At 48.7% G+C, this 20907-nt stretch overlaps 1 protein-coding gene across 1 annotated transcript in view; it reads left to right on the top strand.

Annotated features, from left to right (window-relative positions):
• LOC129001341 (protein phosphatase 1 regulatory subunit 21) overlaps positions 1-3030 on the top strand; it is a 50076-nt gene extending 47046 nt beyond the window's left edge. The window contains exons 18-19 of the mRNA XM_054428621.1: positions 1162-1275; positions 3007-3030. Of these exons, the coding sequence (XP_054284596.1) occupies positions 1162-1275; positions 3007-3030 (138 nt within the window). The remainder of the gene's footprint in view (positions 1-1161; positions 1276-3006) is intronic.
• The last annotated feature ends 17877 nt before the right edge of the window (positions 3031-20907 follow it).

Here is a 20907-nt window from a genome sequence, read left to right as displayed (position 1 = left end):
CAGGAAACAATCAGCTCGGCTGCAGGAGGAAGTTACCTTAGTATCTTGGTTAACTGTTGAATGTCACTAATGTGTTGACAGACTGCTGCATTGGTACGCAGACTAGAGGCCAGTGTGTCCAGTGGCTTCAGGTAGAGGTGCTCTATATGAGGTCAGGAAACAATCAGCTCGGCTGCAGGAGGAAGTTACCTTAGTATCTTGGTTAACTGTTGAATGTCACTGTTGTGTTGACAGACTGCTGCATTGGTAAGCAGACTAGAGGCCAGTGTGTCCAGTGGCCTCAGGTTAGAGCCTGCTCTATATGAGGCCAGGGAACAATCAGCTCGGCTGCAGGAGGAAGTTACATTAGTATCTTGGTTAACTGTTGAATGTCACTGTTGTGTTGACAGACTGCTGCATTGGTACGCAGACTAGAGGCCAATGTGTCCAGTGGCTTCAGGTAGAGGTGCTCTATATGAGGTCAGGAAACAATCAGCTCGGCTGCAGGAGGAAGTTACATTAGTATATTGGTTAACTGTTGAATGTCACTGTTGTGTTGACAGACTGCTGCATTGGTACGCAGACTAGAGGCCAGTGTGTCCAGTGGCTTCAGGTTAGAGGCTGCTCTATATGAGGCCAGGGAACAATCAGCTCGGCTGCAGGAGGAAGTTACCTTAGTATCTTGGTTAACTGTTGAATGTCACTGTTGTGTTGACAGACTGCTGCATTGGTACGCAGACTAGAGGCCAGTGTGTCCAGTGGCCTCAGGTTAGAGGCTGCTCTATATGAGGCCAGGGAACAATCAGCTCGGCTGCAGGAGGAAGTTACCTTAGTTTTTTTGTTAACTGTTGAATGTCACTGTTGTGTTGACAGACTGCTGCATTGGTACGCAGACTAGAGGCCAGTGTGTCCAGTGGCCTCAGGTTAGAGGCTGCTCTATATGAGGCCACGGAACAATCAGCTCGGCTGCAGGAGGAAGTTACATTAGTATCTTGGTTAACTGTTGAATGTCACTGTTGTGTTGACAGACTGCTGCATTGGTACGCAGACTAGAGGCCAGTGTGTCCAGTGGCTTCAGGTAGAGGTGCTCTATATGAGGTCAGGAAACAAAAAGCTCGGCTGCAGGAGGAAGTTACCTTAGTATCTTGGTTAACTGTTGAATGTCACTGTTGTGTTTGACAGACTACTGCATTGGTACGCAGACTAGAGGCCAGTGTGTCCAGTGGCCTCAGGTTAGAGGCTGCTCTATATGAGGCCAGGGAACAATCAGCTCAGCTGCAGGAGGAAGTTACCTTAGTATCTTGGCTAACTGTTGAATGTCACTGTTGTGTTGACAGACTGCTGCATTGGTACGCAGACTAGAGGCCAGTGTGTCCAGTGGCTTCAGGTAGAGGTGCTCTATATGAGGTCAGGAAACAATCAGCTCGGCTGCAGGAGGAAGTTACCTTAGTATCTTGGTTAACTGTTGAATGTCACTGTTGTGTTGACAGACTGCTGCATTGGTACGCAGACTAGAGGCCAGTGTGTCCAGTGGCTTCAGGTTAGAGGCTGCTCTATATGAGGCCAGGAAACAATCAGCTCGGCTGCAGGAGGAAGTTACCTTAGTATCTTGGTTAACTGTTGAATGTCACTGTTGTGTTGACAGACTGCTGCATTGGTATGCAGACTAGAGGCCAGTGTGTCCAGTGGCCTCAGGTTAGAGGCTGCTCTATATGAGGCCAGGGAACAATCAGCTCGGCCGCAGGAGGAAGTTACATTAGTATCTTGGTTAACTGTTGAATGTCACTGTTGTGTTGACAGACTGCTGTATTGGTACGCAGACTAGAGGCCAGTGTGTCCAGTGGCTTCAGGTAGAGGTAGCTCGGCTGCAGGAGGAAGTTACCTTAGTATCTTGGTTAACTGTTTGAATGTCACTGTTGTGTTGACAGACTGCTGCATTGGTACGCAGACTAGAGGCCAGTGTGTCCAGTGGCCTCAGGTTAGAGGCTGCTCTATATGAGGCCAGGGAACAATCAGCTCGGCTGCAGGAGGAAGTTACATTAGTATCTTGGTTAACTGTTGAATGTCACTGTTGTGTTGACAGACTGCTGCATTGGTACGCAGACTAGAGGCCAGTGTGTCCAGTGGCTTCAGGTAGAGGTGCTCTATATGAGGTCAGGAAACAATCAGCTCGGCTGCAGGAGGAAGTTACCTTAGTATCTTGGTTACCTGTTGAATGTCACTGTTGTGTTGACAGACTGCTGCATTGGTACGCAGACTAGAGGCCAGTGTGTCCAGTGGCCTCAGGTTAGAGGCTGCTCTATATGAGGTCAGGAAACAATCAGCTCGGCTGCAGGAGGAAGTTACCTTAGTATCTTGGTTAACTGTTGAATGTCACTGTTGTGTTGACAGACTGCTGCATTGGTACACAGACTAGAGGCCAGTGTGTCCAGTGGCTTCAGGTAGAGGTGCTCTATATGAGGTCAGGAAACAATCAGCTCGGCTGCAGGAGGAAGTTACCTTAGTATCTTGGTTAACTGTTGAATGTCACTGTTGTGTTGACAGACTGCTGCATTGGTACGCAGACTAGAGGCCAGTGTGTCCAGTGGCCTCTGGTTAGAGGCTGCTCTATATGAGGTCAGGAAACAATCAGCTCGGCTGCAGGAGGAAGTTACCTTAGTATCTTGGTTAACTGTTGAATGTCACTGTTGTGTTGACAGACTGCTGCATTGGTACGCAGACTAGAGGCCAGTGTGTCCAGTGGCCTCAGGTTAGAGGCTGCTCTATATGAGGCCAGGGAACAATCAGCTCAGCTCCAGGAGGAAGTTACCTTAGTATCTTGGCTAACTGTTGAATGTCACTGTTGTGTTGACAGACTGCTGCATTGGTACGCAGACTAGAGGCCAGTGTGTCCAGTGGCTTCAGGTAGAGGTGCTCTATATGAGGTCAGGAAACAATCAGCTCGGCTGCAGGAGGAAGTTACCTTAGTATCTTGGTTAACTGTTGAATGTCACTGTTGTGTTGACAGACTGCTGCATTGGTACGCAGACTAGAGGCCAGTGTGTCCAGTAGCTTCAGGTTAGAGGCTGCTCTATATGAGGCCAGGAAACAATCAGCTCGGCTGCAGGAGGAAGTTACCTTAGTATCTTGGTTAACTGTTGAATGTCACTAATGTGTTGACAGACTGCTGCATTGGTACGCAGACTAGAGGCCAGTGTGTCCAGTGGCCTCAGGTTAGAGGCTGCTCTATATGAGGCCAGGGAACAATCAGCTCGGCTGCAGGAGGAAGTTACCTTAGTTTTTTTGTTAACTGTTTAATGTCACTGTTGTGTTGACAGACTGCATTGGTACGCAGACTAGAGGCCAGTGTGTCCAGTGGCCTCAGGTTAGAGGCTGCTCTATATGAGGCCACGGAACAATCAGCTCGGCTGCAGGAGGAAGTTACATTAGTATCTTGGTTAACTGTTGAATGTCACTGTTGTGTTGACAGACTGCTGCATTGGTACGCAGACTAGAGGCCAGGGTGTCCAGTGGCTTCAGGTAGAGGTGCTCTATATGAGGTCAGGAAACAAAAAGCTCGGCTGCAGGAGGAAGTTACCTTAGTATCTTGGTTAACTGTTGAATGTCACTGTTGTGTTGACAGACTACTGCATTGGTACGCAGACTAGAGGCCAGTGTGTCCAGTGGCCTCAGGTTAGAGGCTGCTCTATATGAGGCCAGGGAACAATCAGCTCAGCTGCAGGAGGAAGTTACCTTAGTATCTTGGCTAACTGTTGAATGTCACTGTTGTGTTGACAGACTGCTGCATTGGTACGCAAACTAGAGGCCAGTGTGTCCAGTGGCTTCAGGTAGAGGTGCTCTATATGAGGCCAGGAAACAATCAGCTCGGCTGCAGGAGGAAGTTACCTTAGTATCTTGGTTAACTGTTGAATGTCACTAATGTGTTGACAGACTGCTGCATTGGTACGCAGACTAGAGGCTAGTGTGTCCAGTGGCTTCAGGTTAGAGGCTGCTCTATATGAGGCCAGGAAACAATCAGCTCAGCTGCAGGAGGAAGTAACCTTAGTATCTTGGTTAACTGTTGAATGTCACTGTTGTGTTGACAGACTGCTGCATTGGTACGCAGTCTAGAGGCCAGTGTGTCCAGTGGCTTCAGGTAGAGGTGCTCTATATGAGGCCAGGAAACAATCAGCTCGGCTGCAGGAGGAAGTTACCTTAGTATCTTGGTTAACTGTTGAATGTCACTAATGTGTTGACAGACTGCTGCATTGGTACGCAGACTAGAGGCTAGTGTGTCCAGTGGCTTCAGGTTAGAGGCTGCTCTATATGAGGCCAGGAAACAATCAGCTCAGCTGCAGGAGGAAGTAACCTTAGTATCTTGGTTAACTGTTGAATGTCACTGTTGTGTTGACAGACTGCTGCATTGGTATGCAGACTAGAGGCCAGTGTGTCCAGTGGCCTCAGGTTAGAGGCTGCTCTATATGAGGCCAGGGAACAATCAGCTCGGCCGCAGGAGGAAGTTACATTAGTATCTTGGTTAACTGTTGAATGTCACTGTTGTGTTGACAGACTGCTGTATTGGTACGCAGACTAGAGGCCAGTGTGTCCAGTGGCTTCAGGTAGAGGTGCTCTATATGAGGTCAGGAAACAATCAGCTCGGCTGCAGGAGGAAGTTACCTTAGTATCTTAGTTAACTGTTGAATGTCACTGTTGTGTTGACAGACTGCTGCATTGGTACGCAGACTAGAGGCCAGTGTGTCCAGTGGCCTCAGGTTAGAGGCTGCTCTATATGAGGCCAGGGAACAATCAGCTCGGCTGCAGGAGGAAGTTACATTAGTATCTTGGTTAACTGTTGAATGTCACTGTTGTGTTGACAGACTGCTGCATTGGTACGCAGACTAGAGGCCAGTGTGTCCAGTGGCTTCAGGTAGAGGTGCTCTATATGAGGTCCGGAAACAATCAGCTCGGCTGCAGGAGGAAGTTACCTTAGTATCTTGGTTAACTGTTGAATGTCACTGTTGTGTTGACAGACTGCTGCATTGGTACGCAGACTAGAGGCCAGTGTGTCCAGTGGCTTCAGGTAGAGGTGCTCTATATGAGGTCAGGAAACAATCAGCTCGGCTGCAGGAGGAAGTTACCTTAGTATCTTGGTTAACTGTTGAATGTCACTGTTGTGTTGACAGACTGCTGCATTGGTAAGCAGACTAGAGGCCAGTGTGTCCAGTGGCCTCAGGTTAGAGCCTGCTCTATATGAGGCCAGGGAACAATCAGCTCGGCTGCAGGAGGAAGTTACATTAGTATCTTGGTTAACTGTTGAATGTCACTGTTGTGTTGACAGACTGCTGCATTGGTACGCAGACTAGAGGCCAATGTGTCCAGTGGCTTCAGGTAGAGGTGCTCTATATGAGGTCAGGAAACAATCAGCTCGGCTGCAGGAGGAAGTTACATTAGTATATTGGTTAACTGTTGAATGTCACTGTTGTGTTGACAGACTGCTGCATTGGTACGCAGACTAGAGGCCAGTGTGTCCAGTGGCTTCAGGTTAGAGGCTGCTCTATATGAGGCCAGGGAACAATCAGCTCGGCTGCAGGAGGAAGTTACCTTAGTATCTTGGTTAACTGTTGAATGTCACTGTTGTGTTGACAGACTGCTGCATTGGTACGCAGACTAGAGGCCAGTGTGTCCAGTGGCCTCAGGTTAGAGGCTGCTCTATATGAGGCCAGGGAACAATCAGCTCGGCTGCAGGAGGAAGTTACCTTAGTTTTTTTGTTAACTGTTGAATGTCACTGTTGTGTTGACAGACTGCTGCATTGGTACGCAGACTAGAGGCCAGTGTGTCCAGTGGCCTCAGGTTAGAGGCTGCTCTATATGAGGCCACGGAACAATCAGCTCGGCTGCAGGAGGAAGTTACATTAGTATCTTGGTTAACTGTTGAATGTCACTGTTGTGTTGACAGACTGCTGCATTGGTACGCAGACTAGAGGCCAGTGTGTCCAGTGGCTTCAGGTAGAGGTGCTCTATATGAGGTCAGGAAACAAAAAGCTCGGCTGCAGGAGGAAGTTACCTTAGTATCTTGGTTAACTGTTGAATGTCACTGTTGTGTTGACAGACTACTGCATTGGTACGCAGACTAGAGGCCAGTGTGTCCAGTGGCCTCAGGTTAGAGGCTGCTCAATATGAGGCCAGGAAACAATCAGCTCGGCTGCAGGAGGAAGTTACCTTAGTATCTTGGTTAACTGTTGAATGTCACTGTTGTGTTGACAGACTGCTGCATTGGTATGCAGACTAGAGGCCAGTGTGTCCAGTGGCCTCAGGTTAGAGGCTGCTCTATATGAGGCCAGGGAACAATCAGCTCGGCCGCAGGAGGAAGTTACATTAGTATCTTGGTTAACTGTTGAATGTCACTGTTGTGTTGACAGACTGCTGTATTGGTACGCAGACTAGAGGCCAGTGTGTCCAGTGGCTTCAGGTAGAGGTGCTCTATATGAGGTCAGGAAACAATCAGCTCGGCTGCAGGAGGAAGTTACCTTAGTATCTTGGTTAACTGTTGAATGTCACTGTTGTGTTGACAGACTGCTGCATTGGTACGCAGACTAGAGGCCAGTGTGTCCAGTGGCTTCAGGTAGAGGTGCTCTATATGAGGTCAGGAAACAATCAGCTCGGCTGCAGGAGGAAGTTACCTTAGTATCTTGGTTAACTGTTGAATGTCACTGTTGTGTTGACAGACTGCTGTATTGGTACGCAGACTAGAGGCCAGTGTGTCCAGTGGCTTCAGGTAGAGGTGCTCTATATGAGGTCAGGAAACAATCAGCTCGGCTGCAGGAGGAAGTTACCTTAGTATCTTGGTTAACTGTTGAATGTCACTGTTGTGTTGACAGACTGCTGCATTGGTACGCAGACTAGAGGCCAGTGTGTCCAGTGGCTTCAGGTAGAGGTGCTCTATATGAGGTCAGGAAACAATCAGCTCGGCTGCAGGAGGAAGTTACCTTAGTATCTTGGTTACCTGTTGAATGTCACTGTTGTGTTGACAGACTGCTGCATTGGTACGCAGACTAGAGGCCAGTGTGTCCAGTGGCCTCAGGTTAGAGGCTGCTCTATATGAGGTCAGGAAACAATCAGCTCGGCTGCAGGAGGAAGTTACCTTAGTATCTTGGTTAACTGTTGAATGTCACTGTTGTGTTGACAGACTGCTGCATTGGTACGCAGACTAGAGGCCAGTGTGTCCAGTGGCCTCAGGTTAGAGGCTGCTCTATATGAGGCCAGGGAACAATCAGCTCGGCTGCAGGAGGAAGTTACATTAGTATCTTGGTTAACTGTTGAATGTCACTGTTGTGTTGACAGACTGCTGCATTGGTACGCAGACTAGAGGCCAGTGTGTCCAGTGGCTTCAGGTAGAGGTGCTCTATATGAGGTCCGGAAACAATCAGCTCGGCTGCAGGAGGAAGTTACCTTAGTATCTTGGTTAACTGTTGAATGTCACTGTTGTGTTGACAGACTGCTGCATTGGTACGCAGACTAGAGGCCAGTGTGTCCAGTGGCTTCAGGTAGAGGTGCTCTATATGAGGTCAGGAAACAATCAGCTCGGCTGCAGGAGGAAGTTACCTTAGTATCTTGGTTAACTGTTGAATGTCACTGTTGTGTTGACAGACTGCTGCATTGGTAAGCAGACTAGAGGCCAGTGTGTCCAGTGGCCTCAGGTTAGAGCCTGCTCTATATGAGGCCAGGGAACAATCAGCTCGGCTGCAGGAGGAAGTTACATTAGTATCTTGGTTAACTGTTGAATGTCACTGTTGTGTTGACAGACTGCTGCATTGGTACGCAGACTAGAGGCCAATGTGTCCAGTGGCTTCAGGTAGAGGTGCTCTATATGAGGTCAGGAAACAATCAGCTCGGCTGCAGGAGGAAGTTACATTAGTATATTGGTTAACTGTTGAATGTCACTGTTGTGTTGACAGACTGCTGCATTGGTACGCAGACTAGAGGCCAGTGTGTCCAGTGGCTTCAGGTTAGAGGCTGCTCTATATGAGGCCAGGGAACAATCAGCTCGGCTGCAGGAGGAAGTTACCTTAGTATCTTGGTTAACTGTTGAATGTCACTGTTGTGTTGACAGACTGCTGCATTGGTACGCAGACTAGAGGCCAGTGTGTCCAGTGGCCTCAGGTTAGAGGCTGCTCTATATGAGGCCAGGGAACAATCAGCTCGGCTGCAGGAGGAAGTTACCTTAGTTTTTTTGTTAACTGTTGAATGTCACTGTTGTGTTGACAGACTGCTGCATTGGTACGCAGACTAGAGGCCAGTGTGTCCAGTGGCCTCAGGTTAGAGGCTGCTCTATATGAGGCCACGGAACAATCAGCTCGGCTGCAGGAGGAAGTTACATTAGTATCTTGGTTAACTGTTGAATGTCACTGTTGTGTTGACAGACTGCTGCATTGGTACGCAGACTAGAGGCCAGTGTGTCCAGTGGCTTCAGGTAGAGGTGCTCTATATGAGGTCAGGAAACAAAAAGCTCGGCTGCAGGAGGAAGTTACCTTAGTATCTTGGTTAACTGTTGAATGTCACTGTTGTGTTGACAGACTACTGCATTGGTACGCAGACTAGAGGCCAGTGTGTCCAGTGGCCTCAGGTTAGAGGCTGCTCAATATGAGGCCAGGAAACAATCAGCTCGGCTGCAGGAGGAAGTTACCTTAGTATCTTGGTTAACTGTTGAATGTCACTGTTGTGTTGACAGACTGCTGCATTGGTATGCAGACTAGAGGCCAGTGTGTCCAGTGGCCTCAGGTTAGAGGCTGCTCTATATGAGGCCAGGGAACAATCAGCTCGGCCGCAGGAGGAAGTTACATTAGTATCTTGGTTAACTGTTGAATGTCACTGTTGTGTTGACAGACTGCTGTATTGGTACGCAGACTAGAGGCCAGTGTGTCCAGTGGCTTCAGGTAGAGGTGCTCTATATGAGGTCAGGAAACAATCAGCTCGGCTGCAGGAGGAAGTTACCTTAGTATCTTGGTTAACTGTTGAATGTCACTGTTGTGTTGACAGACTGCTGCATTGGTACGCAGACTAGAGGCCAGTGTGTCCAGTGGCTTCAGGTAGAGGTGCTCTATATGAGGTCAGGAAACAATCAGCTCGGCTGCAGGAGGAAGTTACCTTAGTATCTTGGTTACCTGTTGAATGTCACTGTTGTGTTGACAGACTGCTGCATTGGTACGCAGACTAGAGGCCAGTGTGTCCAGTGGCCTCAGGTTAGAGGCTGCTCTATATGAGGTCAGGAAACAATCAGCTCGGCTGCAGGAGGAAGTTACCTTAGTATCTTGGTTAACTGTTGAATGTCACTGTTGTGTTGACAGACTGCTGCATTGGTACACAGACTAGAGGCCAGTGTGTCCAGTGGCTTCAGGTAGAGGTGCTCTATATGAGGTCAGGAAACAATCAGCTCGGCTGCAGGAGGAAGTTACCTTAGTATCTTGGTTAACTGTTGAATGTCACTGTTGTGTTGACAGACTGCTGCATTGGTACGCAGACTAGAGGCCAGTGTGTCCAGTGGCCTCTGGTTAGAGGCTGCTCTATATGAGGTCAGGAAACAATCAGCTCGGCTGCAGGAGGAAGTTACCTTAGTATCTTGGTTAACTGTTGAATGTCACTGTTGTGTTGACAGACTGCTGCATTGGTACGCAGACTAGAGGCCAGTGTGTCCAGTGGCCTCAGGTTAGAGGCTGCTCTATATGAGGCCAGGGAACAATCAGCTCAGCTCCAGGAGGAAGTTACCTTAGTATCTTGGCTAACTGTTGAATGTCACTGTTGTGTTGACAGACTGCTGCATTGGTACGCAGACTAGAGGCCAGTGTGTCCAGTGGCTTCAGGTAGAGGTGCTCTATATGAGGTCAGGAAACAATCAGCTCGGCTGCAGGAGGAAGTTACCTTAGTATCTTGGTTAACTGTTGAATGTCACTGTTGTGTTGACAGACTGCTGCATTGGTACGCAGACTAGAGGCCAGTGTGTCCAGTAGCTTCAGGTTAGAGGCTGCTCTATATGAGGCCAGGAAACAATCAGCTCGGCTGCAGGAGGAAGTTACCTTAGTATCTTGGTTAACTGTTGAATGTCACTAATGTGTTGACAGACTGCTGCATTGGTACGCAGACTAGAGGCCAGTGTGTCCAGTGGCCTCAGGTTAGAGGCTGCTCTATATGAGGCCAGGGAACAATCAGCTCGGCTGCAGGAGGAAGTTACCTTAGTTTTTTTGTTAACTGTTTAATGTCACTGTTGTGTTGACAGACTGCATTGGTACGCAGACTAGAGGCCAGTGTGTCCAGTGGCCTCAGGTTAGAGGCTGCTCTATATGAGGCCACGGAACAATCAGCTCGGCTGCAGGAGGAAGTTACATTAGTATCTTGGTTAACTGTTGAATGTCACTGTTGTGTTGACAGACTGCTGCATTGGTACGCAGACTAGAGGCCAGGGTGTCCAGTGGCTTCAGGTAGAGGTGCTCTATATGAGGTCAGGAAACAAAAAGCTCGGCTGCAGGAGGAAGTTACCTTAGTATCTTGGTTAACTGTTGAATGTCACTGTTGTGTTGACAGACTACTGCATTGGTACGCAGACTAGAGGCCAGTGTGTCCAGTGGCCTCAGGTTAGAGGCTGCTCTATATGAGGCCAGGGAACAATCAGCTCAGCTGCAGGAGGAAGTTACCTTAGTATCTTGGCTAACTGTTGAATGTCACTGTTGTGTTGACAGACTGCTGCATTGGTACGCAAACTAGAGGCCAGTGTGTCCAGTGGCTTCAGGTAGAGGTGCTCTATATGAGGCCAGGAAACAATCAGCTCGGCTGCAGGAGGAAGTTACCTTAGTATCTTGGTTAACTGTTGAATGTCACTAATGTGTTGACAGACTGCTGCATTGGTACGCAGACTAGAGGCCAGTGTGTCCAGTGGCTTCAGGTAGAGGTGCTCTATATGAGGTCAGGAAACAATCAGCTCGGCTGCAGGAGGAAGTTACCTTAGTATCTTGGTTAACTGTTGAATGTCACTGTTGTGTTGACAGACTGCTGCATTGGTAAGCAGACTAGAGGCCAGTGTGTCCAGTGGCCTCAGGTTAGAGCCTGCTCTATATGAGGCCAGGGAACAATCAGCTCGGCTGCAGGAGGAAGTTACATTAGTATCTTGGTTAACTGTTGAATGTCACTGTTGTGTTGACAGACTGCTGCATTGGTACGCAGACTAGAGGCCAATGTGTCCAGTGGCTTCAGGTAGAGGTGCTCTATATGAGGTCAGGAAACAATCAGCTCGGCTGCAGGAGGAAGTTACATTAGTATATTGGTTAACTGTTGAATGTCACTGTTGTGTTGACAGACTGCTGCATTGGTACGCAGACTAGAGGCCAGTGTGTCCAGTGGCTTCAGGTTAGAGGCTGCTCTATATGAGGCCAGGGAACAATCAGCTCGGCTGCAGGAGGAAGTTACCTTAGTATCTTGGTTAACTGTTGAATGTCACTGTTGTGTTGACAGACTGCTGCATTGGTACGCAGACTAGAGGCCAGTGTGTCCAGTGGCCTCAGGTTAGAGGCTGCTCTATATGAGGCCAGGGAACAATCAGCTCGGCTGCAGGAGGAAGTTACCTTAGTTTTTTTGTTAACTGTTGAATGTCACTGTTGTGTTGACAGACTGCTGCATTGGTACGCAGACTAGAGGCCAGTGTGTCCAGTGGCCTCAGGTTAGAGGCTGCTCTATATGAGGCCACGGAACAATCAGCTCGGCTGCAGGAGGAAGTTACATTAGTATCTTGGTTAACTGTTGAATGTCACTGTTGTGTTGACAGACTGCTGCATTGGTACGCAGACTAGAGGCCAGTGTGTCCAGTGGCTTCAGGTAGAGGTGCTCTATATGAGGTCAGGAAACAAAAAGCTCGGCTGCAGGAGGAAGTTACCTTAGTATCTTGGTTAACTGTTGAATGTCACTGTTGTGTTGACAGACTACTGCATTGGTACGCAGACTAGAGGCCAGTGTGTCCAGTGGCCTCAGGTTAGAGGCTGCTCTATATGAGGCCAGGGAACAATCAGCTCAGCTGCAGGAGGAAGTTACCTTAGTATCTTGGCTAACTGTTGAATGTCACTGTTGTGTTGACAGACTGCTGCATTGGTACGCAGACTAGAGGCCAGTGTGTCCAGTGGCTTCAGGTAGAGGTGCTCTATATGAGGTCAGGAAACAATCAGCTCGGCTGCAGGAGGAAGTTACCTTAGTATCTTGGTTAACTGTTGAATGTCACTGTTGTGTTGACAGACTGCTGCATTGGTACGCAGACTAGAGGCCAGTGTGTCCAGTGGCTTCAGGTTAGAGGCTGCTCTATATGAGGCCAGGAAACAATCAGCTCGGCTGCAGGAGGAAGTTACCTTAGTATCTTGGTTAACTGTTGAATGTCACTGTTGTGTTGACAGACTGCTGCATTGGTATGCAGACTAGAGGCCAGTGTGTCCAGTGGCCTCAGGTTAGAGGCTGCTCTATATGAGGCCAGGGAACAATCAGCTCGGCCGCAGGAGGAAGTTACATTAGTATCTTGGTTAACTGTTGAATGTCACTGTTGTGTTGACAGACTGCTGTATTGGTACGCAGACTAGAGGCCAGTGTGTCCAGTGGCTTCAGGTAGAGGTAGCTCGGCTGCAGGAGGAAGTTACCTTAGTATCTTGGTTAACTGTTGAATGTCACTGTTGTGTTGACAGACTGCTGCATTGGTACGCAGACTAGAGGCCAGTGTGTCCAGTGGCCTCAGGTTAGAGGCTGCTCTATATGAGGCCACGGAACAATCAGCTCGGCTGCAGGAGGAAGTTACATTAGTATCTTGGTTAACTGTTGAATGTCACTGTTGTGTTGACAGACTGCTGCATTGGTACGCAGACTAGAGGCCAGGGTGTCCAGTGGCTTCAGGTAGAGGTGCTCTATATGAGGTCAGGAAACAAAAAGCTCGGCTGCAGGAGGAAGTTACCTTAGTATCTTGGTTAACTGTTGAATGTCACTGTTGTGTTGACAGACTACTGCATTGGTACGCAGACTAGAGGCCAGTGTGTCCAGTGGCCTCAGGTTAGAGGCTGCTCTATATGAGGCCAGGGAACAATCAGCTCGGCTGCAGGAGGAAGTTACCTTAGTATCTTGGTTAACTGTTGAATGTCACTGTTGTGTTGACAGACTGCTGCATTGGTACACAGACTAGAGGCCAGTGTGTCCAGTGGCTTCAGGTAGAGGTGCTCTATATGAGGTCAGGAAACAATCAGCTCGGCTGCAGGAGGAAGTTACCTTAGTATCTTGGTTAACTGTTGAATGTCACTGTTGTGTTGACAGACTGCTGCATTGGTACGCAGACTAGAGGCCAGTGTGTCCAGTGGCCTCTGGTTAGAGGCTGCTCTATATGAGGTCAGGAAACAATCAGCTCGGCTGCAGGAGGAAGTTACCTTAGTATCTTGGTTAACTGTTGAATGTCACTGTTGTGTTGACAGACTGCTGCATTGGTACGCAGACTAGAGGCCAGTGTGTCCAGTGGCCTCAGGTTAGAGGCTGCTCTATATGAGGCCAGGGAACAATCAGCTCAGCTCCAGGAGGAAGTTACCTTAGTATCTTGGCTAACTGTTGAATGTCACTGTTGTGTTGACAGACTGCTGCATTGGTACGCAGACTAGAGGCCAGTGTGTCCAGTGGCTTCAGGTAGAGGTGCTCTATATGAGGTCAGGAAACAATCAGCTCGGCTGCAGGAGGAAGTTACCTTAGTATCTTGGTTAACTGTTGAATGTCACTGTTGTGTTGACAGACTGCTGCATTGGTACGCAGACTAGAGGCCAGTGTGTCCAGTAGCTTCAGGTTAGAGGCTGCTCTATATGAGGCCAGGAAACAATCAGCTCGGCTGCAGGAGGAAGTTACCTTAGTATCTTGGTTAACTGTTGAATGTCACTAATGTGTTGACAGACTGCTGCATTGGTACGCAGACTAGAGGCCAGTGTGTCCAGTGGCCTCAGGTTAGAGGCTGCTCTATATGAGGCCAGGGAACAATCAGCTCGGCTGCAGGAGGAAGTTACCTTAGTTTTTTTGTTAACTGTTTAATGTCACTGTTGTGTTGACAGACTGCATTGGTACGCAGACTAGAGGCCAGTGTGTCCAGTGGCCTCAGGTTAGAGGCTGCTCTATATGAGGCCACGGAACAATCAGCTCGGCTGCAGGAGGAAGTTACATTAGTATCTTGGTTAACTGTTGAATGTCACTGTTGTGTTGACAGACTGCTGCATTGGTACGCAGACTAGAGGCCAGGGTGTCCAGTGGCTTCAGGTAGAGGTGCTCTATATGAGGTCAGGAAACAAAAAGCTCGGCTGCAGGAGGAAGTTACCTTAGTATCTTGGTTAACTGTTGAATGTCACTGTTGTGTTGACAGACTACTGCATTGGTACGCAGACTAGAGGCCAGTGTGTCCAGTGGCCTCAGGTTAGAGGCTGCTCTATATGAGGCCAGGGAACAATCAGCTCAGCTGCAGGAGGAAGTTACCTTAGTATCTTGGCTAACTGTTGAATGTCACTGTTGTGTTGACAGACTGCTGCATTGGTACGCAAACTAGAGGCCAGTGTGTCCAGTGGCTTCAGGTAGAGGTGCTCTATATGAGGCCAGGAAACAATCAGCTCGGCTGCAGGAGGAAGTTACCTTAGTATCTTGGTTAACTGTTGAATGTCACTAATGTGTTGACAGACTGCTGCATTGGTACGCAGACTAGAGGCTAGTGTGTCCAGTGGCTTCAGGTTAGAGGCTGCTCTATATGAGGCCAGGAAACAATCAGCTCAGCTGCAGGAGGAAGTAACCTTAGTATCTTGGTTAACTGTTGAATGTCACTGTTGTGTTGACAGACTGCTGCATTGGTACGCAGACTAGAGGCCAGTGTGTCCAGTGGCTTCAGGTAGAGGTGCTCTATATGAGGCCAGGAAACAATCAGCTCGGCTGCAGGAGGAAGTTACCTTAGTATCTTGGTTAACTGTTGAATGTCACTAATGTGTTGACAGACTGCTGCATTGGTACGCAGACTAGAGGCTAGTGTGTCCAGTGGCTTCAGGTTAGAGGCTGCTCTATATGAGGCCAGGAAACAATCAGCTCAGCTGCAGGAGGAAGTAACCTTAGTATCTTGGTTAACTGTTGAATGTCACTGTTGTGTTGACAGACTGCTGCATTGGTATGCAGACTAGAGGCCAGTGTGTCCAGTGGCCTCAGGTTAGAGGCTGCTCTATATGAGGCCAGGGAACAATCAGCTCGGCCGCAGGAGGAAGTTACATTAGTATCTTGGTTAACTGTTGAATGTCACTGTTGTGTTGACAGACTGCTGTATTGGTACGCAGACTAGAGGCCAGTGTGTCCAGTGGCTTCAGGTAGAGGTGCTCTATATGAGGTCAGGAAACAATCAGCTCGGCTGCAGGAGGAAGTTACCTTAGTATCTTAGTTAACTGTTGAATGTCACTGTTGTGTTGACAGACTGCTGCATTGGTACGCAGACTAGAGGCCAGTGTGTCCAGTGGCCTCAGGTTAGAGGCTGCTCTATATGAGGCCAGGGAACAATCAGCTCGGCTGCAGGAGGAAGTTACATTAGTATCTTGGTTAACTGTTGAATGTCACTGTTGTGTTGACAGACTGCTGCATTGGTACGCAGACTAGAGGCCAGTGTGTCCAGTGGCTTCAGGTAGAGGTGCTCTATATGAGGTCCGGAAACAATCAGCTCGGCTGCAGGAGGAAGTTACCTTAGTATCTTGGTTAACTGTTGAATGTCACTGTTGTGTTGACAGACTGCTGCATTGGTACGCAGACTAGAGGCCAGTGTGTCCAGTGGCTTCAGGTAGAGGTGCTCTATATGAGGTCAGGAAACAATCAGCTCGGCTGCAGGAGGAAGTTACCTTAGTATCTTGGTTAACTGTTGAATGTCACTGTTGTGTTGACAGACTGCTGCATTGGTAAGCAGACTAGAGGCCAGTGTGTCCAGTGGCCTCAGGTTAGAGCCTGCTCTATATGAGGCCAGGGAACAATCAGCTCGGCTGCAGGAGGAAGTTACATTAGTATCTTGGTTAACTGTTGAATGTCACTGTTGTGTTGACAGACTGCTGCATTGGTACGCAGACTAGAGGCCAATGTGTCCAGTGGCTTCAGGTAGAGGTGCTCTATATGAGGTCAGGAAACAATCAGCTTGGCTGCAGGAGGAAGTTACATTAGTATATTGGTTAACTGTTGAATGTCACTGTTGTGTTGACAGACTGCTGCATTGGTACGCAGACTAGAGGCCAGTGTGTCCAGTGGCTTCAGGTTAGAGGCTGCTCTATATGAGGCCAGGGAACAATCAGCTCGGCTGCAGGAGGAAGTTACCTTAGTATCTTGGTTAACTGTTGAATGTCACTGTTGTGTTGACAGACTGCTGCATTGGTACGCAGACTAGAGGCCAGTGTGTCCAGTGGCCTCAGGTTAGAGGCTGCTCTATATGAGGCCAGGGAACAATCAGCTCGGCTGCAGGAGGAAGTTACCTTAGTTTTTTTGTTAACTGTTGAATGTCACTGTTGTGTTGACAGACTGCTGCATTGGTACGCAGACTAGAGGCCAGTGTGTCCAGTGGCCTCAGGTTAGAGGCTGCTCTATATGAGGCCACGGAACAATCAGCTCGGCTGCAGGAGGAAGTTACATTAGTATCTTGGTTAACTGTTGAATGTCACTGTTGTGTTGACAGACTGCTGCATTGGTACGCAGACTAGAGGCCAGTGTGTCCAGTGGCTTCAGGTAGAGGTGCTCTATATGAGGTCAGGAAACAAAAAGCTCGGCTGCAGGAGGAAGTTACCTTAGTATCTTGGTTAACTGTTGAATGTCACTGTTGTGTTGACAGACTACTGCATTGGTACGCAGACTAGAGGCCAGTGTGTCCAGTGGCCTCAGGTTAGAGGCTGCTCTATATGAGGCCAGGGAACAATCAGCTCAGCTGCAGGAGGAAGTTACCTTAGTATCTTGGCTAACTGTTGAATTTCACTGTTGTGTTGACAGACTGCTGCATTGGTACGCAGACTAGAGGCCAGTGTGTCCAGTGGCTTCAGGTAGAGGTGCTCTATATGAGGTCAGGAAACAATCAGCTCGGCTGCAGGAGGAAGTTACCTTAGTATCTTGGTTAACTGTTGAATGTCACTGTTGTGTTGACAGACTGCTGCATTGGTACGCAGACTAGAGGCCAGTGTGTCCAGTGGCTTCAGGTTAGAGGCTGCTCTATATGAGGCCAGGAAACAATCAGCTCGGCTGCAGGAGGAAGTTACCTTAGTATCTTGGTTAACTGTTGAATGTCACTGTTGTGTTGACAGACTGCTGCATTGGTACGCAGACTAGAGGCCAGTGTGTCCAGTGGCCTCAGGTTAGAGGCTGCTCTATATGAGGCCAGGGAACAATCAGCTCGGCCGCAGGAGGAAGTTACATTAGTATCTTGGTTAACTGTTGAATGTCACTGTTGTGTTGACAGACTGCTGTATTGGTACGCAGACTAGAGGCCAGTGTGTCCAGTGGCTTCAGGTAGAGGTGCTCTATATGAGGTCAGGAAACAATCAGCTCGGCTGCAGGAGGAAGTTACCTTAGTATCTTGGTTAACTGTTGAATGTCACTGTTGTGTTGACAGACTGCTGCATTGGTACGCAGACTAGAGGCCAGTGTGTCCAGTGGCCTCAGGTTAGAGGCTGCTCTATATGAGGCCAGGGAACAATCAGCTCGGCTGCAGGAGGAAGTTACATTAGTATCTTGGTTAACTGTTGAATGTCACTGTTGTGTTGACAGACTGCTGCATTGGTACGCAGACTAGAGGCCAGTGTGTCCAGTGGCTTCAGGTAGAGGTGCTCTATATGAGGTCAGGAAACAATCAGCTCGGCTGCAGGAGGAAGTTACCTTAGTATCTTGGTTACCTGTTGAATGTCACTGTTGTGTTGACAGACTGCTGCATTGGTACGCAGACTAGAGGCCAGTGTGTCCAGTGGCCTCAGGTTAGAGGCTGCTCTATATGAGGTCAGGAAACAATCAGCTCGGCTGCAGGAGGAAGTTACCTTAGTATCTTGGTTAACTGTTGAATGTCACTGTTGTGTTGACAGACTGCTGCATTGGTACACAGACTAGAGGCCAGTGTGTCCAGTGGCTTCAGGTAGAGGTGCTCTATATGAGGTCAGGAAACAATCAGCTCGGCTGCAGGAGGAAGTTACCTTAGTATCTTGGTTAACTGTTGAATGTCACTGTTGTGTTGACAGACTGCTGCATTGGTACGCAGACTAGAGGCCAGTGTGTCCAGTGGCCTCTGGTTAGAGGCTGCTCTATATGAGGTCAGGAAACAATCAGCTCGGCTGCAGGAGGAAGTTACCTTAGTATCTTGGTTAACTGTTGAATGTCACTGTTGTGTTGACAGACTGCTGCATTGGTACGCAGACTAGAGGCCAGTGTGTCCAGTGGCCTCAGGTTAGAGGCTGCTCTATATGAGGCCAGGGAACAATCAGCTCAGCTCCAGGAGGAAGTTACCTTAGTATCTTGGCTAACTGTTGAATGTCACTGTTGTGTTGACAGACTGCTGCATTGGTACGCAGACTAGAGGCCAGTGTGTCCAGTGGCTTCAGGTAGAGGTGCTCTATATGAGGTCAGGAAACAATCAGCTCGGCTGCAGGAGGAAGTTACCTTAGTATCTTGGTTAACTGTTGAATGTCACTGTTGTGTTGACAGACTGCTGCATTGGTACGCAGACTAGAGGCCAGTGTGTCCAGTAGCTTCAGGTTAGAGGCTGCTCTATATGAGGCCAGGAAACAATCAGCTCGGCTGCAGGAGGAAGTTACCTTAGTATCTTGGTTAACTGTTGAATGTCACTAATGTGTTGACAGACTGCTGCATTGGTACGCAGACTAGAGGCCAGTGTGTCCAGTGGCCTCAGGTTAGAGGCTGCTCTATATGAGGCCAGGGAACAATCAGCTCGGCTGCAGGAGGAAGTTACCTTAGTTTTTTTGTTAACTGTTTAATGTCACTGTTGTGTTGACAGACTGCTGCATTGGTACGCAGACTAGAGGCCAGTGTGTCCAGTGGCCTCAGGTTAGAGGCTGCTCTATATGAGGCCACGGAACAATCAGCTCGGCTGCAGGAGGAAGTTACATTAGTATCTTGGTTAACTGTTGAATGTCACTGTTGTGTTGACAGACTGCTGCATTGGTACGCAGACTAGAGGCCAGGGTGTCCAGTGGCTTCAGGTAGAGGTGCTCTATATGAGGTCAGGAAACAAAAAGCTCGGCTGCAGGAGGAAGTTACCTTAGTATCTTGGTTAACTGTTGAATGTCACTGTTGTGTTGACAGACTACTGCATTGGTACGCAGACTAGAGGCCAGTGTGTCCAGTGGCCTCAGGTTAGAGGCTGCTCTATATGAGGCCAGGGAACAATCAGCTCAGCTGCAGGAGGAAGTTACCTTAGTATCTTGGCTAACTGTTGAATGTCACTGTTGTGTTGACAGACTGCTGCATTGGTACGCAGACTAGAGGCCAGTGTGTCCAGTGGCTTCAGGTAGAGGTGCTCTATATGAGGCCAGGAAACAATCAGCTCGGCTGCAGGAGGAAGTTACCTTAGTATCTTGGTTAACTGTTGAATGTCACTAATGTGTTGACAGACTGCTGCATTGGTACGCAGACTAGAGGCTAGTGTGTCCAGTGGCTTCAGGTTAGAGGCTGCTCTATATGAGGCCAGGAAACAATCAGCTCAGCTGCAGGAGGAAGTAACCTTAGTATCTTGGTTAACTGTTGAATGTCACTGTTGTGTTGACAGACTGCTGCATTGGTATGCAGACTAGAGGCCAGTGTGTCCAGTGGCCTCAGGTTAGAGGCTGCTCTATATGAGGCCAGGGAACAATCAGCTCGGCCGCAGGAGGAAGTTACATTAGTATCTTGGTTAACTGTTGAATGTCACTGTTGTGTTGACAGACTGCTGTATTGGTACGCAGACTAGAGGCCAGTGTGTCCAGTGGCTTCAGGTAGAGGTGCTCTATATGAGGTCAGGAAACAATCAGCTCGGCTGCAGGAGGAAGTTACCTTAGTATCTTGGTTAACTGTTGAATGTCACTGTTGTGTTGACAGACTGCTGCATTGGTACGCAGACTAGAGGCCAGTGTGTCCAGTGGCCTCAGGTTAGAGGCTGCTCTATATAAGGCCAGGGAACAATCAGCTCGGCTGCAGGAGGAAGTTACATTAGTATCTTGGTTAACTGTTGAATGTCACTGTTGTGTTGACAGACTGCTGCATTGGTACGCAGACTAGAGGCCAGTGTGTCCAGTGGCCTCAGGTTAGAGGCTGCTCTATATGAGGCCAGGGAACAATCAGCTCGGCTGCAGGAGGAAGTTACCTTAGTTTTTTTGTTAACTGTTGAATGTCACTGTTGTGTTGACAGACTGCTGCATTGGTACGCAGACTAGAGGCCAGTGTGTCCAGTGGCTTCAGGTTAGAGGCTGCTCTATATGAGGCCAGGAAACAATCAGCTCGGCTGCAGGAGGAAGTTACCATAGTATCTTGGTTAACTGTTGAATGTCACTGTTGTGTTGACAGACTGCTGCATTGGTATGCAGACTAGAGGCCAGTGTGTCCAGTGGCCTCAGGTTAGAGGCTGCTCTATATGAGGCCAGGGAACAATCAGCTCGGCCGCAGGAGGAAGTTACATTAGTATCTTGGTTAACTGTTGAATGTCACTGTTGTGTTGACAGACTGCTGTATTGGTACGCAGACTAGAGGCCAGTGTGTCCAGTGGCTTCAGGTAGAGGTGCTCTATATGAGGTCAGGAAACAATTAGCCCGGCTGCAGGAGGAAGTTACCTTAGTATCTTGGTTAACTGTTGAATGTCACTGTTGTGTTGACAGACTGCTGCATTGGTACGCAGACTAGAGGCCAGTGTGTCCAGTGGCCTCAGGTTAGAGGCTGCTCTATATG

This window comes from Macrosteles quadrilineatus, unplaced genomic scaffold, assembly GCF_028750875.1.
Source record: "Macrosteles quadrilineatus isolate MER2022 unplaced genomic scaffold, UCM_ALF_1.0 Scaffold_1__1_contigs__length_201487025, whole genome shotgun sequence".
NCBI classification, from domain to species: Eukaryota; Metazoa; Arthropoda; class Insecta; order Hemiptera; family Cicadellidae; genus Macrosteles; species Macrosteles quadrilineatus.
Note: the sequence above shows the minus strand (reverse complement) of the source record. Positions and strands in the feature narration are given on the sequence as shown.